Here is a 23414-nt window from a genome sequence, read left to right on the forward strand (position 1 = left end):
GTAGTTGTAGGGGTCCCTCCTTAGAAGGTCCATCAGGCCTTCATCAGGACAGGAGTAACAAGCAAGACACATACCTTAGGGCTGGGTGAAAGGGACAAGGCTATAAACTCCAGAAACAATTAGCATAAGTCCTACAACAACTATAACCAGAAGCTAGAAGTAAACTCCAGGACTCATTAGTCCTATAATTCCAGAATGAAATGCAGCTTAGCCCAGAGGTACTTTTCTCTCCTATGTGCCTCTTTGGCCAATTAGGCAAGATGCCAAAATGGCACTCTTGCAAGACATTAACAAAAAGTTTTGTTTGATTTATTCTACCAAATGTTACTCATTATAAGTTGCTTTAGTATCAAAAGTGATTATTCCATCTAAATCAAAATCATAACAATACTAAAATGAAACTTGGAGCAAGCCATTCCCAGTTACCATCTTTCTGGGTCTCCCCATCTATTGACCAAGTTTCCTGATCTAGCACAGAAGACCCTCCATAGCCTCACCTCCACCTCTTGTTGCTTTTACTGCTTCTGTCCACTTTTCACCCCTTCCACTGGTGAGAGTAGCTGACTCTTCACTGCACACAACCATGCCATTAGGGCCTCTGCATGGACATGGACTATTCTCTGTGGTATTTCTTTTCCCTCCTACAGTTACCCAGCTAACTCCTTCCTATACATTCTTCAAGCCTTAGCCCAGTTATCACCTACTCCAGGAAGTCTTCCTAACTTCCCCAGCCTTTGTAAAGTGCCACCCACTCTTGGCTTCCCTTGCAACTTGTATATATTTTTACCAGAACTCTCACCACTTTGTGTAGAATAATCGGTTACTAATTATCGGTTACTACCCCACTTCCTCAAGCTTCTCAAGGGCGGGCATCACATTTATTCATGTTTGTAGTCACAACACCAACCACACTGTTGGCACTTGACAAATGTTAGCTGAATGGAAACATAAATCTTTTATAAACAAGTCAGGCTTAAAAATGTCACTGAAAAAATTATTTTCTGATCATGACTAATAGGTGAACTCTGAGAAGATTTGAGGATTGCCTAATTCAGAAAAGGAACACAATGAATATTTAGAAATTAGATGCTTTTCAAAATGTTTTTCAATATATTAAATGGAATAAAAAGCAAGAAACTGTAAAACATCTACATTCTGTAAGCCCAAATCCACCTATTAAAAAGGCCAAATTAAATAACTTATTTTTTACTCTTTTCTTAAAATAATTATGTTAAAAATAGTTTTTCTCTCTCTGTTAATTTCCCTAAGGAAACAGAACCAAGATCATCAAATGGGCTTTTACTAAAATACATGCTTATTTTGGCTAACTTATAGCCTTTAAAAAATTAGCAGTTGTAAAATTTTCCATATTACAGTTTAAAATAGAGAACGTTAAAGAAAAAAATGCTTGCAGAAAGTATTATATTCGCAGTATAAGACTACAGTTTATACACAGCAAACCTTCTAGAATGAACTAGATGCTTCTCTTTTTCCTGAAAACATTAAAAGAGGTTCTTTGTTATCAGAACTAAAAAGGCTCTTTTGTGTGTCATATTCAATACCTGATTCAATTTAATCAACTGATGACAATGAGAGATATAAGTAAAATTTATGAAAAAATTTCTAATGCTGGTGTTCCAATCTTTGCCTCTGCTGATCTTTTTAAATGCCAAGAAACTTTACCAAGCTATGAAATATTCAATCTGGAAAAACTCCTGATTGTGTCTTTCTGAAAAGTGATTTGGTTTGCTTGGCTTACTATAACTTAAGATGTGAGGATGTTTTCATTTTAGCTGAATGCATAGATAGCTTATCAAACAGTGTTCTGGAGTTTGAGAAAGGAAACTGACTTTCTAGAGAGTGATATTTAGTCCCAAAATGAGTTTAGTACATTGTCTTTATTAAGGAAATTCTTATATGAATTACTTTCGAGAATTTCCTTGAACAGTAAATTTGATGATTTATCCATGTAAAACAAAACAAAAAAACAACACAAAACACAAAACAAAAAAAACCCTTCTCTATTACATTTCTAGAAGTGTGTAAGGCCCTTATTTTTCTTGCAATACAATGAGCTGACAAAATATTGGGTATTTTATATTTCAAAAGAAATGACAAAACCACACAGTAATATAAACAACCTGGTACAAATGTGTAATAGGAGATGCCAAGAAAAGTTGTTTACTGTATTGTTAATATTATATATTTCTGTTTTCAAAAATTGATTCTCATTTGTTTGTGATAAAAAGATCCCCAAAGCAAAGGACTGCTATGCCTGGGAATGGTCTGTAGTTATTTGAAGCATTATCTATCACGAACTTTCATCTATATCTGTTACATAGCTTTTATTTCCTTGCTCTCCTCTTGCCAACATGGCAGCCAAATTCTCGTTTTCAAATTGAGTTTACAACATACACACTCCAGTTGTGTCTGGTCTATAAAACTTTCTTTCTCTGAATTTTGGTACTTAATTATCAACATTTGGTATTAACGACCTTCTATTTTTCAATGTTCTCACCTAGAGTACTAACTTACAAGACCACCTCGTCAGCTCTTGTGTTCCCACCAATAACTTGCGTGTTTGCAAAACATGACTCTAGGGGCGCCTGGGTGGCTCAGTGGGTTAAGCCGCTGCCTTCGGCTCAGGTCATGATCTCAGGGTCCTGGGATCGAGTCCCACATCGGGCTCTCTGCTCAGCAGGAAGCCTGCTTCCCTCTCTCTCTCTCTCTGCCTGCCTCTCCGTCTACTTGTGATCTCTCTCTGTCAAATAAATAAAATCTTTAAAAAAAAAAAGAGCTATGCTGCAAAACATGACTCTAGAGGTATATACTGCTATGCACAGTAAGCCAAAGAATGAAATGCAAACTAGACTGTCCTGTAAGACAAAGACAGATGATGTCGTTTCATTCCTTTGTTACGACTTTTGCACTCTCAGAATTCACCTGTAATAGCACAGGTGGCTTACCTTGTATCTGGTTTTAGATTTTCTACTGTAGAGAAGGTTTGATTTGTAATTTGAATGGACTTGTTCTTCCCACTGAATGACCCATTTTCTCTGGATATAACTTCATATTCTGAAAAGCGAAAAAGCCAACAAATACTTGTCTTTACATCCTGGCTGATTTAATTATTCTTAAGGCAAACAGCATCATAAAGTCACTCTCATAAAAGTGAGCAATTTAGCCTGCAGTCCTTGAGGCGTACCGATTTTACACATTAGCAATTCCCGGATGGGGATGGTCAGTGGATGACGAAGGTCCCAAAGCATTTTCGGAGTTGCTCATTGGCTATTTCTGCTTTCCCTTTACTGGAACATGAAGGCCTGCTAACTACGAAGACTGATAACACTCCCGTGGTAGCTTTGAACTGGTTGCCAATGATGTTGCTAGGCAAATCAGTTGGTCTGGTCTTGTTGGAATGCTCAGTATGAGGAAAGCTCTGTATGAGAAGTGGTACTTGAGTAGAAGCCATGTTTTCTTCTGTATGGAGCTTTATTATATAGCTGGGGAAAAGGCCACTGCATTCATAGTGCTGTTACCAAAAAACTCTGGGTTTAAAATCATGCAGCAAATAACAGTTAACCAAATAATGAATGACAGTTCATTATTTTGAACTACAGAATTATGGGATTTTTGTACCTACTGCTTTCGTAAGTTACAAAAGTTTTATAGCTATTGCTTACATATGCTTTCTGGATAATCATCCTTTTTTAAAAAAAAATTATGACCTTTAAATTTGCATAGAGATCTCCATAAATGTCACTTAGAAGCATGTTTCTATGAACTTGCAGGACTAATCAAGAGAAAGACTTTCAGATTAAGAACATAATTGATAGGGGTGCCTGGGTGGCTCAGTGGGTTAAGCCGCTGCCTTCGGCTCAGGTCATGATCCCAGGTCCTGGGTTCGAGCCCCACATCGGGCTTTCTGCTCAGCAGGGAGCCTGCTTCCTCCTCTCTCTCTGCCTGCCTCTCTGCTTACTTGTGATTTCTCTCTGTCAAATAAATAAATAAAATCTTTAAAAAAAAAAAAGAACATAATTGATAAAGTTGTTAGTTGGCTTTCCCTGCCCTCAGTGGGGTTTAGTTTAATGTATGTGACAAGATCATGCAGATCTTGTCAAAACTCAAAAAAACTTTAAACAAGTTTTTAAACTTGTTTAAAAACTCAAAAAACAACAAACAACAACAAACCCCACTCCAAATACACAAGTCAGCCATCAGGGAAAGTGGGAAGGCTGTGAAGGAGGTGGCAGGTTACTAGGGATTTCTGCTATTAGCACTGAGACCAAAGATGGGAGATGGAGACTGGAAATAAAACTAAAATTATGAAAGACTCAGGAAGACATAATAACCAATTTCAATTTGGGAAGGAGTTTTAATGGTATATTTTAAAAATCAAAAAAGGAGGATAGCTCTTTCTAAAAATTTTGTATGACCATCCTTCCAAAAATTCACAAAATTAAACCAGAAGACAATGGCCATTGTACTGGACACATTAGCACAGCTACCAAAGGACTAATGGCTAGTATTTGGTATTCCTTTCTCAGACTCTTCTATTCCCAATCCATCTCTCAGCTGGCTCTTTGTTCTTACAGAAGGTGGAAAGGGAGGGAAGGGTAGGGCCCTGAATTCAAATATATCCATTTTATATCTTTTTCTCAGCTGTGAAGCAATATTTACTAGAAAAAGATGGGAGTAATAAAAATGTAAGTAAAATTGATCTTTTTAAAAATGGAAACTGCTCGTTGGATACAGGGTTAGATGTGTTTCTGAATAGAAGGACCCAAAACACTCATGACTTTTCTATTAAAGGGCATGGGGCAGGCTAGTTAGTCCCCTCCTGAAAAAAAAAAAAAAAAAAGGGAGATGCTATGACTCAATGAAAAGAAACAGACCAAGTCACTTGCCTTGATCTCAGTCTGTTTTTTCATCTATAAAATGTCGATAAGATCTCTTCATAGTGTTGTTTGTGGCGATTAAATTAGGAATATATGCAAAGTGCTTAATAGTATTTTGCACGTTTTTTTTCAACAGGTGGTACCTATTATTGCTATTGCTTTTATTATCCCTTATTATCCCTGAGTTGTGTTTTGATACAAAAATTTGAAAGATACAAAAGTTGTAAAGATGCCAATTGGAAAGATTCAAGTGCTTCTTAGTCACCCGAAGAAAAAATTATATCACACTCCAGTTGACTATGCATGAAAGCAACCACTTTCAAAAAGCATCTTAGGCTGAGGATACTTCTCATTGACTGTGTAATATTCTTTTTAATATTACCCCAGGCTCTTAGTACTAGAAACTCTTACCACATATCTTCTCTCATTTTCTTTTGACTCATTTTGTTTTAAAAGATTTTATTTATTTACTTGACAGAGAGAGAGATAGAGAGAGAACACAAACAAGGGGAGTGGCAGGCCAAGGGAAAGGGAGGAGTAGCCTCCCTGATGTGAGGCTTGATTCTAGAATCCTGAGATCATGACCTGAGCCAAAGGCAGATGCTTAATCAACTGAGCCACCGAGGCACCCCTCTTTTGACTCATTTTTAAATGCTTATTTAATACTGTTTTTATCCTGAAAGATCCAAGTTTTCAAAATGGATATAGAATTTACCTTCATAAAAATACATTTAGAATTTCTCTCAGAGTTCTGGCTTTTGAAAGTATTTTCTTGGGTTTTGTAATGAAGGTTTACAAAATCTTCATTTGCAATGCTTTAAAGCAATCATAACTTTTTCGTAAGTCCACCAACACCATAAAAATGGAATATTAATGTTTAGAATGAATATCTATAGCCATATTCTGAGTATATTTCAGAAGGCAAAGATAACCACTTAGTATGTGTCCATATTTCTTACTTTAAAATATGGAAAAAAATTAAAATATGGGATTTATAAATTCCTTAACAGTAAAGATATAAAGTATCTATAAAGAACTAGCACTGAATAATTGGTATTTTATCCCCTCAGAGGGTATTACTGCCCTACTAAGAGAAAATTTACTTAACAGAAAAAATCCCATTTATTATAAAGATTGGAAAATTAGAGTCTGGCCATGAAAACAGACCATGAAAATAATAATGGTGACACTGTTTTTACCAGTCCTACTAATGCTGCCACTGACAAACATTAACAGCTTCTGACTCATGGTGCACATTTACATTGTTTAATTTTATCCTCATCGGGGGTGCATGATGGCTCAGTTGGTTAGGCATCCAACTCCTGGTTTTGGCTCAGGTCATGATCTTAGGGTTGTGTGATTGAGTCCCCATATTGGGCTTCATGCTCAGCAGAGAGTCTGCTTGAGATTTTTCCCCACCGCTCACCCACTCCCCTAGACTCTCCCTCCCGTCTGCTCCTCCCCCAGCTCAAGCTCTCTCCCTAAAAATAAATAAATAAATAAATAAATAAATAAAATCTTTAAAAAAGATTCTCCCTCTCCTTCTGCCCTTTCCTCCTCCCTCTCTAAAAAATTATCCTCATAAGTTGATAACAGTGGGAATTATTATTGTTATTACAAATAAGGAAACTAAAGCAAAGAAGTTAATTGCATACTCAATTTGCATATATAGAACACAGCCAGTCTGGGATTTAAATCTATGTTGGTATGCTCTTGGCATATCACAAAGCACCACGTCATAACTAACTTAAAGGACCCAGGCTATGACCAATTTCTTAGGTGTATCTATTTTTACCTTAATGTAGAAGGGACATGTAGAAGCAACCAAATTTGGATGTTATTTATTAGAGGTAATACATTCCTGTCAATTAAAAGATAGAGTACTGACAGAAGCCAACTCAGGGAATAAAGAATATGTTTCACTCTCTTTTTGCAATCGTTCTCAATCCTTTCTTATGAAACAATTTCGAGTGACTTGAGAGAATTAACCTCTGCATTACATGATCTGCTGGTTTCTAAAAGATTACATTTGAAATCAAGTGGTATTTAATAAAACACTAAAACAGTGCAAAAAGTAGAATAGAGTGTTAGGATATATGGTCCAACATTTAAATATATACTAGGTTATGATTAAATATGGACTTATTTCCATCTAGAAAATATTGCAGCTAAAGAGATATAGTCCATTTCCATGAAAATTGTTATCATAAGTCCAGTATCTTATGAAGGATCTTAAGCAGCCCATTAACATTTAGTAACAATGTTACAAATGTAATTGGTTAGATAGAGAAAGCGCACCCTATTCATTATTTTTTGGAGATTACAAGTTTCTACAATGAAAAAAAAGTTACATGATGAACCAGAAAGGAAAATCCTTTTGCTCTTAAAAAGTTATATCAGATATTGAGACACCAAAGGGAATATGTATTAGATGTATTGGATTATTAGATATATTAACCAATTCCAACTTGAAGTCCCACATCTTTAAGACTAATGAAATTTTATGGTTCTATGGTTCTATGATAACTAAGTTTCAGCCTGTCATGAGAACTCCTTCTTATTAGTACACTACATGAATTGGGAGTTTTGACTTTTTAATCCATGAGATAGTCAATACTCAAGAGATTGTTTTTTAGATATTGGGATGGTAGCGCCTACTGGCATAGTCCCAAGTGAAGAAGCAGGACTAGGCAAATCCCCAGGAAATATGAGCAATGGCTGATTCTTTCTCAAAACAAAGGCCAGGCCTGCATGAAAAATGAAATTCACAAAATATGGTTAAATAAAAAAAAAGCCCAGCTAAGCAAAATAGGCTGTTTTAGCAGAAGTTCCCCAGACCAAACAGTTTTGTCTGAGGAGAAATAACTGCTGTTTTCTTCTTATTCACAGAAAACTTGTCAGATGCTGAATCTCCCACTCCCCACTTGCCCTGTGTACTTTCCTTTCTCCATCCTGCAGCCTCTCAAGGGGGGCCCTCTAGACCCTGTCTACCTGTCCAAGCATAGTAGGACATGGACAGCAGGAGCTTTGTGTAATCCCCCTGTTGGGTATATTCCTCTAGGTGATTCAGCTTCTTCATCTTTTCTCCCTCCTCTCTAGTTTGACTAACCTGTTCACTATGAAGAAATAAATTCCCATATAATAAATTCAAAGAATGACTCCCTTCTATTTTTCACAGTCACTTTTAGAGGGATTAGGTGAGTGATAGCAGAACTAAAGTTTCCTGAGGTGAGCAGAAAAATGACCAGTATTAGAATTCTAAAAAAAATTTCTCCTAAAATAACTGAATAACTTTCAACCCACTGGAAACTTCTAGGTCAATCTAGAAATTAGTTTGGTGAAATGCAAACTGCTTTAAATATCATCAGCACTGCCAACTTCTATGTTATTTGTAGTTTTCTTGATAATGGAAAGATCAGATCTATCTTTATACCATGAAAAATAATTCTGAGGGGAGATGGAAGGAATGCAACCTAAAGAGATTAAATTAACAGAAAGCCCATAATGAGGACATAGATGATCTTTTCCCATCATATGACACTTCTGGCAATACAGCTCTGCTAGGACTCACTACATCTGAGATATATGTTATAGGACATAGTTTGACCCAGGTACCACATTCACACATCAATGCTTCCCACCAAAGTATCAGTCCCCATGATCTTACCAGTGACGGTATCATTTAGTGGCTTATCCCAGTCCAGGATGACAAATGAGGGACACCCTTCCACAGTGACCACAGTGAGGTTGGTAGGTGGGTTCTGCGGTGGGCTGGTGGCATTCCCTTCAGTAGCATCCTCTTTGGGGAACAGTTTGACAGAATCAGTGATGGAGCAGGGCCTGTTTTCAGGTTTTTGGATGTATCGCACATGAGGACCTAAGAGAGAGAGGACTCTGACATTTAGCCTTGTTTGAGCGTGTACAGAAGGTGGAGGTAAACTCAAATCTGTTTATCTGTATGAAGACATTTGGTCTCACATTATAAATAGATAGATGAAGGCAGTGCTATGCATTGTTCAAACTTGTGAAAATCTAGAATTCCTGTCTCTGAGAAACATGATTTAGATGTTGTAGCTGGTTTAATTTTCTAAATAGGTTTAACTTATGCTAATATCCAAATATAATTTGGTCCTCCTGAGCAAGTTTTAAATTGCATAATTTATGGGGCAGTGGAAAGAGTACTCGAGAGGGTGTTGCTTTAGAAGTGGTGAATAATTAGCCCTACACTAAACAGAGTTCTGGTCTAACCTAGTAAACCTTAAAAGCCAGACTCAAAAGGGTCAAGTGGTTTCAAGTAATTTAAATATGTCCAGGATGAATTTCAAGAATACTTTAGATTAAAAAAAACATATCCAGCACACCAACGTGAAATAACAGGAAAATAATACCCATAATGAGGAGAAAAATAAATTGTGGAAATCAATCTAGAACTTGCATGGATGTTAGTCATCAGACAAGGACAATAAAAACATTATTATCATTATAATGCATGTGATCAAAAAAGTAATACATGAGAGATATAAACAAGACTGAAATCAAATTTCTAGAGGTGAAAACTAAAATGTGTAAGATGAAAAACACACAGGATGATAGTAGTACAGAGATGATATTGCAGAAAAAGATTAGTGACCTTGAAGACATAGCAATAAAAACTACCCAAAATAAAAGTGGAGAGAAAAAAGAATTAAAAATAATGACAGAGCATCAGTGAGTTGTGGTATAACTTCAGGCAGTATAATATACACATAATTTTAGTATCTGAGTAGAAAAGAGGCAGAAAAAATATTCGAAGAAATAATGGTGAAAAATGTCCAAATTTGATAAAACCTCTAAACCCACAGATCCAAAAAAGTTCAAAGAAACCTAAGCACAACAAACATGAAGAAACTATACTAATATAATTAAGTTTCACAAAACCAATGGTAAAAAGAGAAAAAATTTTAAAGGAGGCATAAAAGACAGATCATATATAGAATGACAAAGATAAGGATTAAGGCAGATCTCTCAGTGGAAAGAATGAGAGTGAGAGGACAGTAAAGCAACGTCTCTAAACACTGGGAAAAAACCTTATCATCTAGAATTCTATAACTAGTGGAAATATCCTTTTTTAAGAAAAGTGAAATAGGATATAGTGAGAGGACATAGTGAGAAGGTGGCCATCTTCAATCAAGGAGAGAGGGCTCAAAAGAACTCAAATCCAATGATACCTTCAAAATTCAACAGAATTCAAAACCAACAGACCCACACTACAAGAAAGGTTAAAGGACATTCAGGCAGAAGGAAAATGATACCAGATGGAAATATGAATCCACACAAAGGGCTAAAGAGCACTGAGAATAGTAACTGTATATGTATGTAAGTATAATAATTTTATTATTTCTTTCTAAAAGATATTTTTTATGCTTAAATGGTAAATTAACAATTTAGTGTGATATATTAACATGTGAAAGTAAAATGTATAACAATGATAGGCTAGGAGGAGACAATATTTGCCATACTAATGTAAAGTTCTTGCACTATTTGTGAAGTTGTAGAAGTAAGAATACACAATAGGGAAGACAGTCTCTTCAATAAATGGTGCTGGGCAAACTAGACAGCTACATGCAAAAGAATGAAACTGGACCACTTGTTTATACCATACACAAAAAATAAACTCAAAGTGGATTAAAAATTTAAATTTGAGATATGAAACCATAAAAGTCCTGGAAGAAAACATAGGCAGTGATTTCTTTGACATTGGCCTTAGCAACATTTTTCTAGATATATTTCCTCAGGCAAGTTAAACAAAAACAAAGACAATCAGGACTACATCAAAGTAAAAAACTTTCGCACACCAAAAGAAATTATCAACAAAACAAAAAGGCAACCTACTGAAAGAGAGAAGATACTTGCAAATGATATATCTGATAAGGGTTTAATATTCAAAATATATAAAGAATTTATACACCTTGACACCAAAACCCACAAATACTCCAATTAAAAAATGGACACATGACATATTTTTGCAAAGGAAGACATTCAAGTGGCCAACAGACACATGAAAAGATGCTCAACAACACTAATCATCAGGGAAATGCAAATCTAAACTGTAATGAGATATCACCCTACACCTGTCAGAATAGCTAGAGTCAAAAAAACAAGAAATACTAAGTGTTGGAGAATATGGAGAAAACACTTGTGTCCTACTGGTGGGAATACAGATTTGTGCAGCCACTGTGGAAAACAGTATGAAGTGTCCTCAAAAAATGAAAAACAGAAATACCATATGGGGGCGCCTGGGTGGCTCAGTGGGTTAAAGCCTCTGCCTTCGGCTCAGGTCGTGATCCCAGGGTCCTGGGATCGAGCCCTGCATCGGGCTCTCTGCTCAGTGGGGAGCCTGATTCCACCTCTCTCTCTCTGCCTGCCTCTCAGCCTACTTGTGATCTCTGTCTGTCAAATAAATAAATAATAAAAATCTTTAAAAAAAAAAAGAAATACCATATGATCCAGTAATTCCACTACTAGGTATTTACCCAAGGAAGATGAAAGCACTAATTTGAAAAGATATATGCAACCCTGTGTTTATTGCAACATTATTTACAATAGCTAAGATATGGGGATAACCCCAGTGTCCAACAACAAATGAATGGATAAAGAAAAATGGTACATATATATAATGGAATATTGCTCAGCCATAAAAAAGAATGAGACTGTCGTTTGTAACAACATAGATAGACCTAGAGGATATTATGCTAAGTGAAGTAAGTCAGACTGAGAAAGACAACTACTGTATTTTACTTATATGTAGAATCTAGAAAAAAAATCCATGCAAATGAACAAACAAAAAGTAGAAACAAATCCATAAACACAGAAAACAAACTTACAGTTGCCAGGGGGTGGGAGGACAGGCAAAAATGGATGGGAGATACAGGCCTCCAGTATGGAATGAATACAAAATAGGGATTAAAAAGTCCAGCATTGGTAATATAGTCAATAATATTATAATAATGTATGGTGACGACAGTAAATACAATTGTAGTGAACATAGCATAATGTATAGAAAAGTTGAATCCCTATGTCGGCACACCTGAAACTAAGGTAACATTGTGTGTCAACTACACTTCAGCTAAAAAAAAATCTAAAAGAAGGCTGGAAAAGAGGAAAAAGGGAACAAAGTTTAGAGGAGACAAACTGAAAACAAATAGCAAGATGAGATAGATTTAAACCTAACTATATCATTGGTCATGTTAAGTATAAGGTTCTAAACAAAATAAAATGAAGGGATTATTTGATAGGATAACAAAGCAAGAACCAACTATATGATGCCTATGAGAAACACACTTTAAATATATAGAGATTAACAGATTAAGACTAAAAGGATGGAAAGAAGATATAGATGGTAACACTTATCAAAAGAAAGCCTGAGTGTATATGCAAGATTAACTAATTAGATTTCAGAGCAAATAGTATTACCATAAACAGAAAAGATAATTTTATAATGAAAAAGGATCAATTGATCAGTTTCTTAGAATCCTAAGCAATTTAAGTGTATATATAATACAGACCTTTAATATAAATGTAGCAAAAACTGATAGAAATTTAAGTAGAAATAAATCCACAATTATAATCAGAGATTTCAATTTCTTCTGTCTTTAATTGATAGAACAAGTAGATAGAAAATTACCACAGATATAAAAGAATTGCACAATACAACTAAACAACTGGACCTAATTGACATCTATATAATACTGGCTATGTAAATTATTTCCCCAAAATTCCTATGTTGAAGCCCTAACTCCCAATGTGACTATTTGGAGTTAGGGTCTTTAGAAAAGTAAATGAAATTAAATGAGGTCATAGGGGTGGGATTCTAATCCATTGTGACTGGTGTCCTTAATAAGAGGAAAAGACAACAGGGATATGTGCATCCACAGGAACGGCTATATGAGGACATAGTGAGAAGGTGGCCATCTTCAATCAAGGAGAGAGGGCTTACAAGAATTCAAATCTGATGATACCTTGATTTCAGACTTTTGGCTTCCAGAACAGTGAGAAAATAAATTTTAGTTGTTTAAACCACCACCTTTGTGGCATTTTGTTATGGAAGCCCTAGCAAACAAATACAACATTCCTCTTAAGAATGACAGAATACAAAAAAAAAAAAAAAAAAAAAAAAAAAAGGAATAACAGAATACACATTCTTTTCAAGTACACACAGAACATACACCAAGATAGACCATATTCTGGGTCATAAAAAAGTCTCAATAAATTTAAAAGGATTTAAATACCTTATAGAGCATGTGATAACAATGGAATTACATTGGAAATCAGTAACAGAATAATCTCTAGAAATTCTCAAAATATTTAGAAATTAAATTATATACTCCTAAATAATCAGTGAGTCAAAGAACAAATCAAAAGGAAATTAAAAATATTCTGAATAGAGTAAACATGAATATACAATATAACAATAATTTTTGGATGCTGCTTAAATAATATCTAGGGGAAATTTTGTAGCAGTAAATTTCATATTCAAGAAGAGAAGAATCAAATCAAAGGACACATATTTTACCTTCAGAGTAAATTAAACCACATTAGGCAGAAAAAATTAATAAAGATCAAAGTAAGTAGACAAAATCAATGAAACAAAAAGTCAACTTTTTCAGATTAAAAAAAAATAACAAAACTACAGCCAGACTAATCAGGCAAAAGAGAAAACTTACACATTATCAATAACAGGAATGAGAGAGGTGACATCACTAAAGACTCTACAGATATTAAAATAATAAAAGAATATTAAGGACAACTTTATGTCAACAAATTTGACAACTTGGATGAAAGGGACTAATAAATTGAAGATAAAAATTACCAAAACTTACTAGGGAAGAAAAAATACTCTTCTTCCCCATTAAACATTTATGGAAGAAGCAATACCAATTCTGAAACTCTGAAACTGAGGAGAGTTCAGCATTATTCTGAAACTAAAACTTTACCTAGACATTACAAAAAAGAAAACTACAGACCAATATTCTTCACTGAATACAATTCTAAACAAAATTTTACCAAATTAAATCCAACAACATATTAAAATGAGAATACATTGTAACCTAGTGGAGTTTGTTCCTGGAATGAAAAGTTGAAAATTCAAAAACAACTACTTCATTGTATTAAGAAACTAATTTAAAAATGTTCATTTTCATAAAGGCAGAAAAATCATTAGACATAATCTAGCACTCATTTCAGATAACCACCAAAGTAGACATAGAAGGGAATTTTCTTAGTACAATAAAGGGCATCTGTGAAAAACCTATGAGGTAACATCATACTTAATTACATTCAGGTGAGAGGATGCTTTTTCCATAAAATCGGGAATAAGTAAAGGGATACCCAACCTCACTGTAACTATTCAGTATTTTACTGGGCGGTCTTGCTAGTATAATAAGGCATGAAAAAAGCCCCCCAGGTTAGAAAGGAAGAAGTAAAACTTTACTCTCAGATGACATGATTCCGTATGTAGAAAATCCAATGGATCTACATGAAAGGTACTGAATTTTACAAGGTTTCAGGACATAAGATCATTATATAAAAATTAATTTTTCTACATATTAGCAATGAATAATTATAAATTTAAATAAAAATACTATTTTTATGGTTTTATGTACACTGAAAACTAAAAAACACTGGTGAGAAAAATTGAAGACCTAAATGAATTGTAAAATATACCATTGTTCATAGGTAGGGAGACTTAACCATTGTATGGCTGTCAATTTTTCCCAATTGACCCATGCAATTCTAATATAATAAAATTCTAATAAAAATATAACCAGGCTACTTTTAAGACACTGATAAGCTGATTCTAAAATTCAGATGTAGATACAGAGTACCCAGAATCATCAATACAATACCAATACCACAATAATACAAACATGGTGGTATTGATGTAAAGGCAGATAAATAGATCAATGGAACAGACCAGGGAGCTAAAACATTTCTACATATATGTAGACAATTCATTTCTGACAAAGGCAGAAATGAAATTCAGTGGAAAGAGTAGTTGTTTTCAGCAAATGATGCTGGCACAATTTTATATCTGCAAGCAAGGTAACTGATTTGTTTCACATCTTGTCTCATATACAAAATTTTACACAGTATGGATCGTAGACCTAAATGTAAAAGTAAAAAACGTCTAAAAAACAGCAGAGAAACTTCTAAAGGGAAACAAAGGAGGTCTCTGTGACCTCTGGTTGGTCAATGGTTTCTTAAATATAACACCAAAAATACAGTATATAAAAAAACCAAATTAATAAGCTGAGATTCATTAAAATTAAAAAACAGAAGTCACATACTAGGAGAAAAAAACTGTAAAGCATGTATCTGAAAAAGGTCTTCTACCAAAAAAATACAAAGAATCTTAGGTAGCCTGGTTGGCTCAGTCAATTAAACATTCAACTCTTGATTTCCACATAGGTCATGATCTAGGGGTCCTGGGATCAAGCCCTGCATTGGGCTCTGCATTCAGTGAGAAGTCTACTTGAGGATTCTCTTCTTCTCCCTCTGACCCTCCCCCTGCTCATGCACGCACTCTTTCACTCTCTCCTCTCTTTAAAATAAATAAACCTTTAAAAATTCTGAAACTCAACAATAAGAAAATAAGCAGTACCATAAAAAATAGACAAAAAAAGGGTGTCTGGATGGCTCAGTGGGTTAAAGCCTCTGCCTTCAGCTCAGGTCATGATCTCAGGGTCCTGGGATCAAGCCTCACATCAGGCTCTCTGCTTAGCAGGGAGCCTGCTTCCTCCTCTCTCTCTGCCTGTTTCTCTGCCTACTTGTGATCTCTGTCTGTCAAATAAATAAAATCTTTTTAAAAAACTGGACAAAAAATTTGAACAGGCACACCAAAACAGGTGGCTCAGCATCCTTAGTCATTAGAGATATGCAAAGTAAAATCATAATCAGATACCACTACACACCTATTAAAATTACTGCAATTGAAAATACCACATAAGTGTTGGTAAAGATGTGGAGGAACTGGAAGTCTCATACACTGCTGACAGAAAGGTTAACAGCACAACTACCGTGGAAAAAGTCTATAGTTTCTTAAAATGTTATGGTCTAGCCACTGCTCTTGTAGGCATTCATCCAACAGGAATGAAGGCATTTATCTATACAAACACTCACACATAGCAGCTTTACTGGCAATGTAAAAAAATTAGAAAAAGCCCAAATGTCATAAACAGGTTTAAAAAATACTTATATATCCATAAAGCAGAATATCAGTCAGCAATAAAAGAAATGAACTATTGATACATGTTGCAACATGGATGAATCTTAAAATAATTATGCTGAAAGAAACCAGACCAAAAAAAGTTCATACTGTATTTTTTCATATACATAAAAATCCACTAAATGCATACATATTTATAATAAAGCATATCTGTGATTATCTAGGAACTAGAGATTTGGTGGGAGGAATGAAATGGAGGGATTGTAAAAGTACATGATGACACTCTTGGAGGTGGTAGATGTATTGTGATGATAGATTCATGGGTGTATATGTATGTTAAGATTTATCAAATTCTACACTTCAGAAAAAAATATTACAAAAGAAAATACTGGGCTCTATATCATAGCTCTCTTACTATGGTCAATTTGATACTGTTCAAAAATATTCTTTGTGTGCATGGAAGGAGTATACTTCTCCAGTCTTTGATTTGAGGTTGGCTATGTGACTTTGGCCAATGGATAGTGTCAGGTATAAAACAAGGAGGAACTTGAAATGCTGTTGTGCTTTTGAACTCACCACCCTTGACTTTGTATTGTCACCAAAATGGCTCCTTCTGAGTCACTACTGGTCCTTGATCCTCAGCACCAGAATGAAAAAATGTGGAGTATAGTTACGCCCAAGCCACAGGAGGCCCAGCTGTACCTGCTGCTAGAAGCAGAACCACCCAGTCAAGCACAGCTGAGATCAGCTGACCCTCAGGTGACTTGGAGACATGAGAAATAAATCCTTATTAGATTATGCTACTAAGATTTTGCAGTTATTCCACAGCAAAAGCTAACTGATAGTTGCACCAAAGACAGCTTTGTCAAAATTGAGACTTGGAGCCGATCGTACATACCTTTGAATCTGGGCTTCCCAAGAGGATCAGTTTCTCTTGTTGGACTTGAGCTAAAGTCAGTTATATTAACTGTGAACAGAAGATAAGAAATTATTTTAGCAAAATATAAAAAAGTTTCTTAATAAAATGAAAGAGTATTAAGAACTCTATTTAATATGCCTCCTGGTCAATTGCTTGTGATCTTGATTTCCTTTATTACAATTATATATACTATCCACAATAAAAGGCCTTTAATTGTGTCCTGCTGCAGGTGTTCTGAGTATACTAAATAATGATTTAAAGATTAAAGTAGGCAATACTCAGTAATAAATTAATATATGTATGATTTATTTTTTAATTAGGTTCCATTCCCAAAGTGAGGCTTGAACTCATGACCCTGAGATCAGGGCAGTGATCAGCTGAGATCAGGCAGTAGAGCGTGAGTGGCATCCTCTACTGACTGAGCCAGCCACCCCAAGATATGTCAATAATAATGACATCTGATTTAGTGAGAAGCACTGAGTAATCTAGATATTTTCAGGAAGATGTCTCTAAAAAACTTGGGTACTTTCTTCTCTATGAAGGGAAGGACCATATTCTATCTCAAAGCTTTAAACATGAGTATAATTTCAAAATTTAAAAAGACTCATATTGACCATAATATTGAACAAAGCAGGTAATCCAGAACTGAGACACACTTCCCCCTAACTTGAAATCTTTCAGTACTTCATAGCTAAACATCCAGTGTGAAGTGAATGACATACTAACCAAGATCTTCTCCTGATGCAGGAACTGTTGGTTGCTTTTCATCTGTCTCTGCTCTCTCTGAAGGGGCTTCAGTAGGGCCGGGTGTGGCCCTCAAGGGTGGAGATGTTACTCGGCCTGATAAAATGATTCCTATAACGTGGAGCCAAAGTAGTCAGGCTTTATAGGAGCACTGCCAAGTTCTCATTTATTCTATAAATATTTTTTAGCACTTACGCTATATGCCAGGCTTGGAGAGAAAACAAAACCGGTGTCTTTGATTGAAATAGATGTGTGAGCCAAATATACTGAAGCATTATAGATATGGTGAAAAAACTGGATAAAGTCACAGAGAAAGAAAACAGAGTAATAATGTCTATGGGAAAAGATGCAGGGTCGGTGGGGGGAGGGCAGGAATGCCTTCACAGAAGTAGTGCCAATAAAGAAGTGAGATAACTCATTCTGACTGGTGTGAGGTGATATCACCTCACACCAGTCAGAATGGCTAAAATTAACAAGTCAGGAAATGACAGATGCTGGCGAGGATGAGGAGAAACGGGAACCCTCCTACACTGTTGGTGGGAATGCAAGCTGGTGAAACCACTCTGGAAAACAGCATGGAGGTTCCTCAAAATGTTGAAAATAGAACTACCCTATGACCCAGCAATTGCACTGCTGGGTATTTACCCTAAAGATACAAACGTAGTGATCCAAAGGGGCACGTGCACCCGAATGTTTATAGCAGCAATGTCTACAATAGCCAAACTATGGAAAGAACCTAGATGTCCATCTACAGACGAATGGATAAAGAAGATGTGGTATATATACACAATGGAATACTATGCAGCCATCAAAAGAAATGAAATCTTGCCATTTGCGACGACGTGGATGGAACTAGAGGGTATCATGCTTAGCGAAATGAGTCAATCGGAGAAAGACAACTATCATATGATCTCCCTGATATGAGGGAGAGGAGATGCACCATGGGGGGTTGAGGGCGTAGGAGAAGAGTAAATGAAACAAGATGGGGTTGGGAGGGAGACAAACCATAAGTGACTCTTAATCTCACAAAACAAACTGAGGGTTGATGGGGGGAGGGGGTTGGGAGAGGGGGTGGGGTTATGGATATTGGGGAGGGTATGTGCTATGGTGAGTGTTGTGAAGTGTGTAAACCTGGTGATTCACAGACCTGTACCCCTGGGGATAAAAATATATATGTTTATAAAAAATAAAATTAATTAAAAAAAAAAGAAGTGAGATAATCAGCAGGGAGGTACGAAAGCTATATTCTAGGCAGAGGTTGCAGGAAGAACCAAGCCAGAGAAGCACAAAACTACCTGGTGTGTTTAATTTAAAGGGGTGAGAGCTGAGATACTTTGGGGTGCCATGAGAGCTGACTGTGGAAGGACAGGAAAGGTCAGATCATGAAGGGCCTTCCATACCACAGATTTGGACATTGTTTTTAGGGGACAAGGACCCACTGAAAGATTTTTACTAGGAAAATAATGAGATGAGAAGGGGGCGAATGGTCAGGTTGTAAGTCTGGTGGCCAAGAGGGAAGTCAAAAGATGAAAGTAGTTGTTGAAGGCAAAGGCAGAACAGGTGAACTACATATGGAGCAGTGGGATTAGATGGAAGATGTTTTACAGGAAAGCTATCAAGGAGATGGAATGGCTTGACCTGGAGAGTAACTGGCAGGCATGGATTGGGCTGGAGAAGAAGGGAAAAGATGCTTACTATAACATCTGTTCTATTGACTTCTACAATATATTCCTGCCCTGCTGCACAAGGTAGAGCTGCTAATGTTTTAGCCCTTGGTCTCTCCCGTAGTACCATAATACTGGGGCCAGCATGAAGGCTGGTGAACAGGGGGGGCTTTCAGTGAAAGATACAGGATTTCATTTCAGGAGATAACGATAAAGAGATGACAGGACCTCACATTTTCCATTACCCTTACTAGGTTGGCAATGTACAGTACCTCATTAAAAATAATGCACTTGTTGAAAGGCTTGAGTGAGCTTCTGTCTCACAAACTTTAAAAAGGAAAAGTGAATGGGGGGAATCAGAAGGGGAGACAAACCATGAGAGATGTGGATCCTGAGAAAAAAACTGAGGGTTTTTGAGGGGAGGAGGGTGGTGGGTTGGGTGAGCCTGGTGGTGGTTGTTAAGAAGGGCACATATTCCATGGAGCACTGGGTGTGGTGCATAAACAATGAATCTTGAAACACTGAAAAAATTATATTATAAAAAGAAGTGAACTGGCCTAGGGGCACAGGGATGGTTTCTGGGACCTCACCCATCCAGAATCAGGGCAGAAGCCCAATGTCCACTGGACTCCCAATGTCCAGTTTTGGGGGCCAACACAAGCACGTATCCCATGCTCCAAAGACTAGTCTATTGCCTAACCTAGCCTGCCAAGAAGGGCTTGTGGTTGCCCAGGAAAATGAACATCACAGAGAGAGAAGGTATGTGACCAACATACCTGCACTTCCTGGCTTGCCAGTGACATTATTTGGTGGTAAAGGTTTTCTTCGTGGGGGCACAGGTCTAGGTGGCAAGTGTGGGCGGCGAGTACCTGGGACTGCGGCTACGACATTATATTACAGATAAAGCTGGTATAAGGATTTACTCCATAAACATGTCAGGTTTTAAAAAATAGATCATTTGGTAAGTAGCAATTGGATGACAGAGAAGAGATTCCATAGAAAAGTGTCTATGAGTAATATATTCTGATATTCATCTAAATCAATTTTGGTAATGTACCTAGGAACAATGAAGTCCATTAACATGTGGAAAAATATCCTCTAATTATAGGTCTGTTTGCCTTTTGAAATTCAACAGATGTAGAGAATTTAACATTTTTAGTTTCTCTATAGGCACAATAGTATTTCTGAGTTTCATTGTCCCCCATTGCCTTTGATTTTCAGACTACAATTTCTAATGTCATTTTAGCTTTAAATTGTTAAAGGATATAATTTCTCCTTTAGTGGATGCTCCATCCCACCATCGAAATCTACTATATAATTATAACTGAAAAAATGCTTTCAGAACTTTCCAAAAGATTGCAACAAAGCAGCCTTGACAGCAGAAGCAATAAGCCTATGCCTGTGGAGAGCAGGGTCAATATGGACAGTTGTGCATTGCACAAGGGCCCTTGGCAAGGGATACATGAGTCGGAGCTGAAGTTTAACATGCACTCTGCTCACCCATCTGTGAGCCCTGGTGCAAGCCTGCCCACCCAGAGGAAGGGCACATTGTACTAAAGAGTCTGCCTAAAGAGTAGAGGGAAGAGGTACCTTTTAATACGATGCACAAGTCATCTTTTCATACTTTGCACAAAGGCTGGAAAGGCTACAGGTGCCTAGAGTAACCCATCTTAACCCAAATTTTAAGTCTTGTATTACAGCTTAAAAATTCACCTCTTTCTTTGCATGATATATATTGGTTAAAAATCTTGAAGTAAAAGTGACAACCTAGGAGAATGGCTTGTGACTTTCAGTACTCCTTGGGAGACTAGCGAGGGTATACTTGGGCGTGTGCAGGGGAGTGAGTGGGATAACAGAGTATGGATCTGTAGCCCAGGTGTTAGTACACCAGAGTAGGTTTCATAGCAACCTTGTAAATGGCATAGAATTCTTAATGCAAACCTTTCCAAGTCACCAGCTTTATCATTTTGGCCTATTATATAGAACACAGTCTTAAATTAGGAACATAAATCCTATCAGGCAAAAGGATATTGTAGTAAATTACACAAGAACAAAACTAGAACATGGTGAAAGCTAGAACCCAAAGTGACTCTTCAGCACTTGTCCATTGTGACCCCTCAGAACATTATATAAAGTGATTCTTGAATTAGTACCCCATCAGAAGCTCTTGTTAATATTTGATGTGTGCATAGAGCACTTTCATTTTCCCAAAGATAATATTTTGTATTTTTAATTTTTTTGGCAGGGAGAGATTGAGAGTGAGTATGCACAGGGTGGAGGAGGGGCTGAAAGAGAGAGAATCTTAAGCAGACTCCACACCTGACACCCGATGCAGGGCTCCATCTCACAACCCTGAGATCATGACCTGAGTCAAAACCAAGAGTCAGATGCTTAACCAACTGAAACACCCAAGTGCCCCAAAGAGTACCTTTGGGTACTTCTAGAGAAACATTCTAAAAAATATATTTTATTTTAGAATGTTTCTCTAGGAGTACTGTTGGCATGGTTCTTTGAGAGCTGTGAGGATGCTGTTTTTGCTATAACTTTTGGCACTGCAGTTTCTGCCCAAGTAGCAGAGAAGAGCAAAGTAAGGGAGTTGGTGTCTTATTCCTTACCTGGTTTTTTGGTGGAGTGGGTAGAGTCCATGGACACATGTTTACCAGTACCTGATGGCTTTGGGGCTTGCTTGACCCCTATGAACAGACAGAATGAAAGGAAGTGAGGAAACAGCAAAAATGTGTTAAGTGTTTTTTCACAGAATTTTGGTAATCAGTGATAATGTGCATTCAATGCAGAACAGTGGCACTAGTGTTTTTGTGCCCAGACATTTTAATTGGCTTCTCCTGTCTGCATATAGAAAATACTCAGAGCACTATATTCATTAGCTGTAATAATTTTTCTGAAGAGTTAGTGTTTAATTATGGATCATGGTATTGTCTTAATTTTCCATGATGCCCACACTGTACTGCCTTCCTGGGTGGTATGGTCTTACCAGGCAGACTTAGTATTCAGTGACTGGCCATTTTTTGCCAATATTCATGAGTACATTCTGTGGTTTTAAAAAAAGTTTTCCTCCACCCCCCTAAAACCTCTTAAAATTCCAATGTGTTTGGATTTATCCTTGGTAAGTTGACTTCAAAAATATTCCTGGAGAAGCCTTGGCTATCACACTGGTTAGGCCACATACTGGACTTGTAACTTTGAGACTTGTAAATTAGTTCTGGGCAGGCACAGAGCTCCAAATTGCTATTGGAAGAAATTGATCTGAAAATTGTTTTGTGTGAAATTTTATCTCCTAAGTCTCTCAAATATAATCTGGTGGTTATGAGTCATTGACCTAAACACCCATGCTAAGAGTTTGAATATCTATCCTAAAGAGAGGGGGAGCCAATTTAGGTTTTGTCTTATTTTTTTGAATTATTATGTTTTTACCTTATAAAATAATCTTCCCCAATATTGCTGACAGTCTTCATTAAGAAAGAACAGAAACAGACATTATCCATACAAACAGACAAGAATCTCTGGACTCCGGGAAACAAACTGAGGGTTTTAGAGAGCTGTGGTGGGTGGATAGGTTCACCTGGGATGGGTATTAAGGAAGATATGTATTTCATGGAGCACTGGGTGTTATGTGCAAACAATGAATCATGGAACACTAATGATGTACTGTATGGTGACTAACAGAAGATAATAATAAAAAAGTTCTCTATACTCTGAGAACCTGACTATAATTCACATACTTAAAAAAATAAGAATATTTAGTATACTAGTCCATACATGAACAAGGACAACCAAAATCACCACCTTGTTTTGAGTATTCACTGTGTTCTAGGGACTATGTAAAGACATTACACACTCAATCTTATTTAATGTGCAGGCCGATATATTAAAATAATATTGATTAAAATACAGGAGAAACTTTGCCAAAAATCAGATATTAGCACATTAAGTGATGAAATTAATTATTATAAATCAACATTTTAATT

General features: G+C 36.5%; 1 protein-coding gene across 4 annotated transcripts in view; it reads right to left on the reverse strand.

Moving 5' to 3' along the window:
* Positions 1–23414, reverse strand: part of ABI3BP (ABI family member 3 binding protein) — a 268734-nt gene that overhangs the window by 27190 nt on the left and 218130 nt on the right. For all 4 annotated transcript variants that reach the window (XM_047723248.1, XM_047723222.1, XM_047723232.1 and 1 more), the window contains 6 exons: positions 22044–22121; positions 20205–20309; positions 17747–17875; positions 17000–17068; positions 8566–8775; positions 2967–3075 (listed from right to left, as the gene is read on the reverse strand). In XM_047723248.1, the coding sequence (XP_047579204.1) occupies positions 2967–3075; positions 8566–8775; positions 17000–17068; positions 17747–17875; positions 20205–20309; positions 22044–22121 (700 nt within the window). The remainder of the gene's footprint in view (positions 1–2966; positions 3076–8565; positions 8776–16999; positions 17069–17746; positions 17876–20204; positions 20310–22043; positions 22122–23414) is intronic.

The sequence above is a fragment of the Lutra lutra genome, chromosome 1 (genome assembly GCF_902655055.1).
Source record: "Lutra lutra chromosome 1, mLutLut1.2, whole genome shotgun sequence".
Taxonomy (NCBI): Eukaryota; Metazoa; Chordata; class Mammalia; order Carnivora; family Mustelidae; genus Lutra; species Lutra lutra.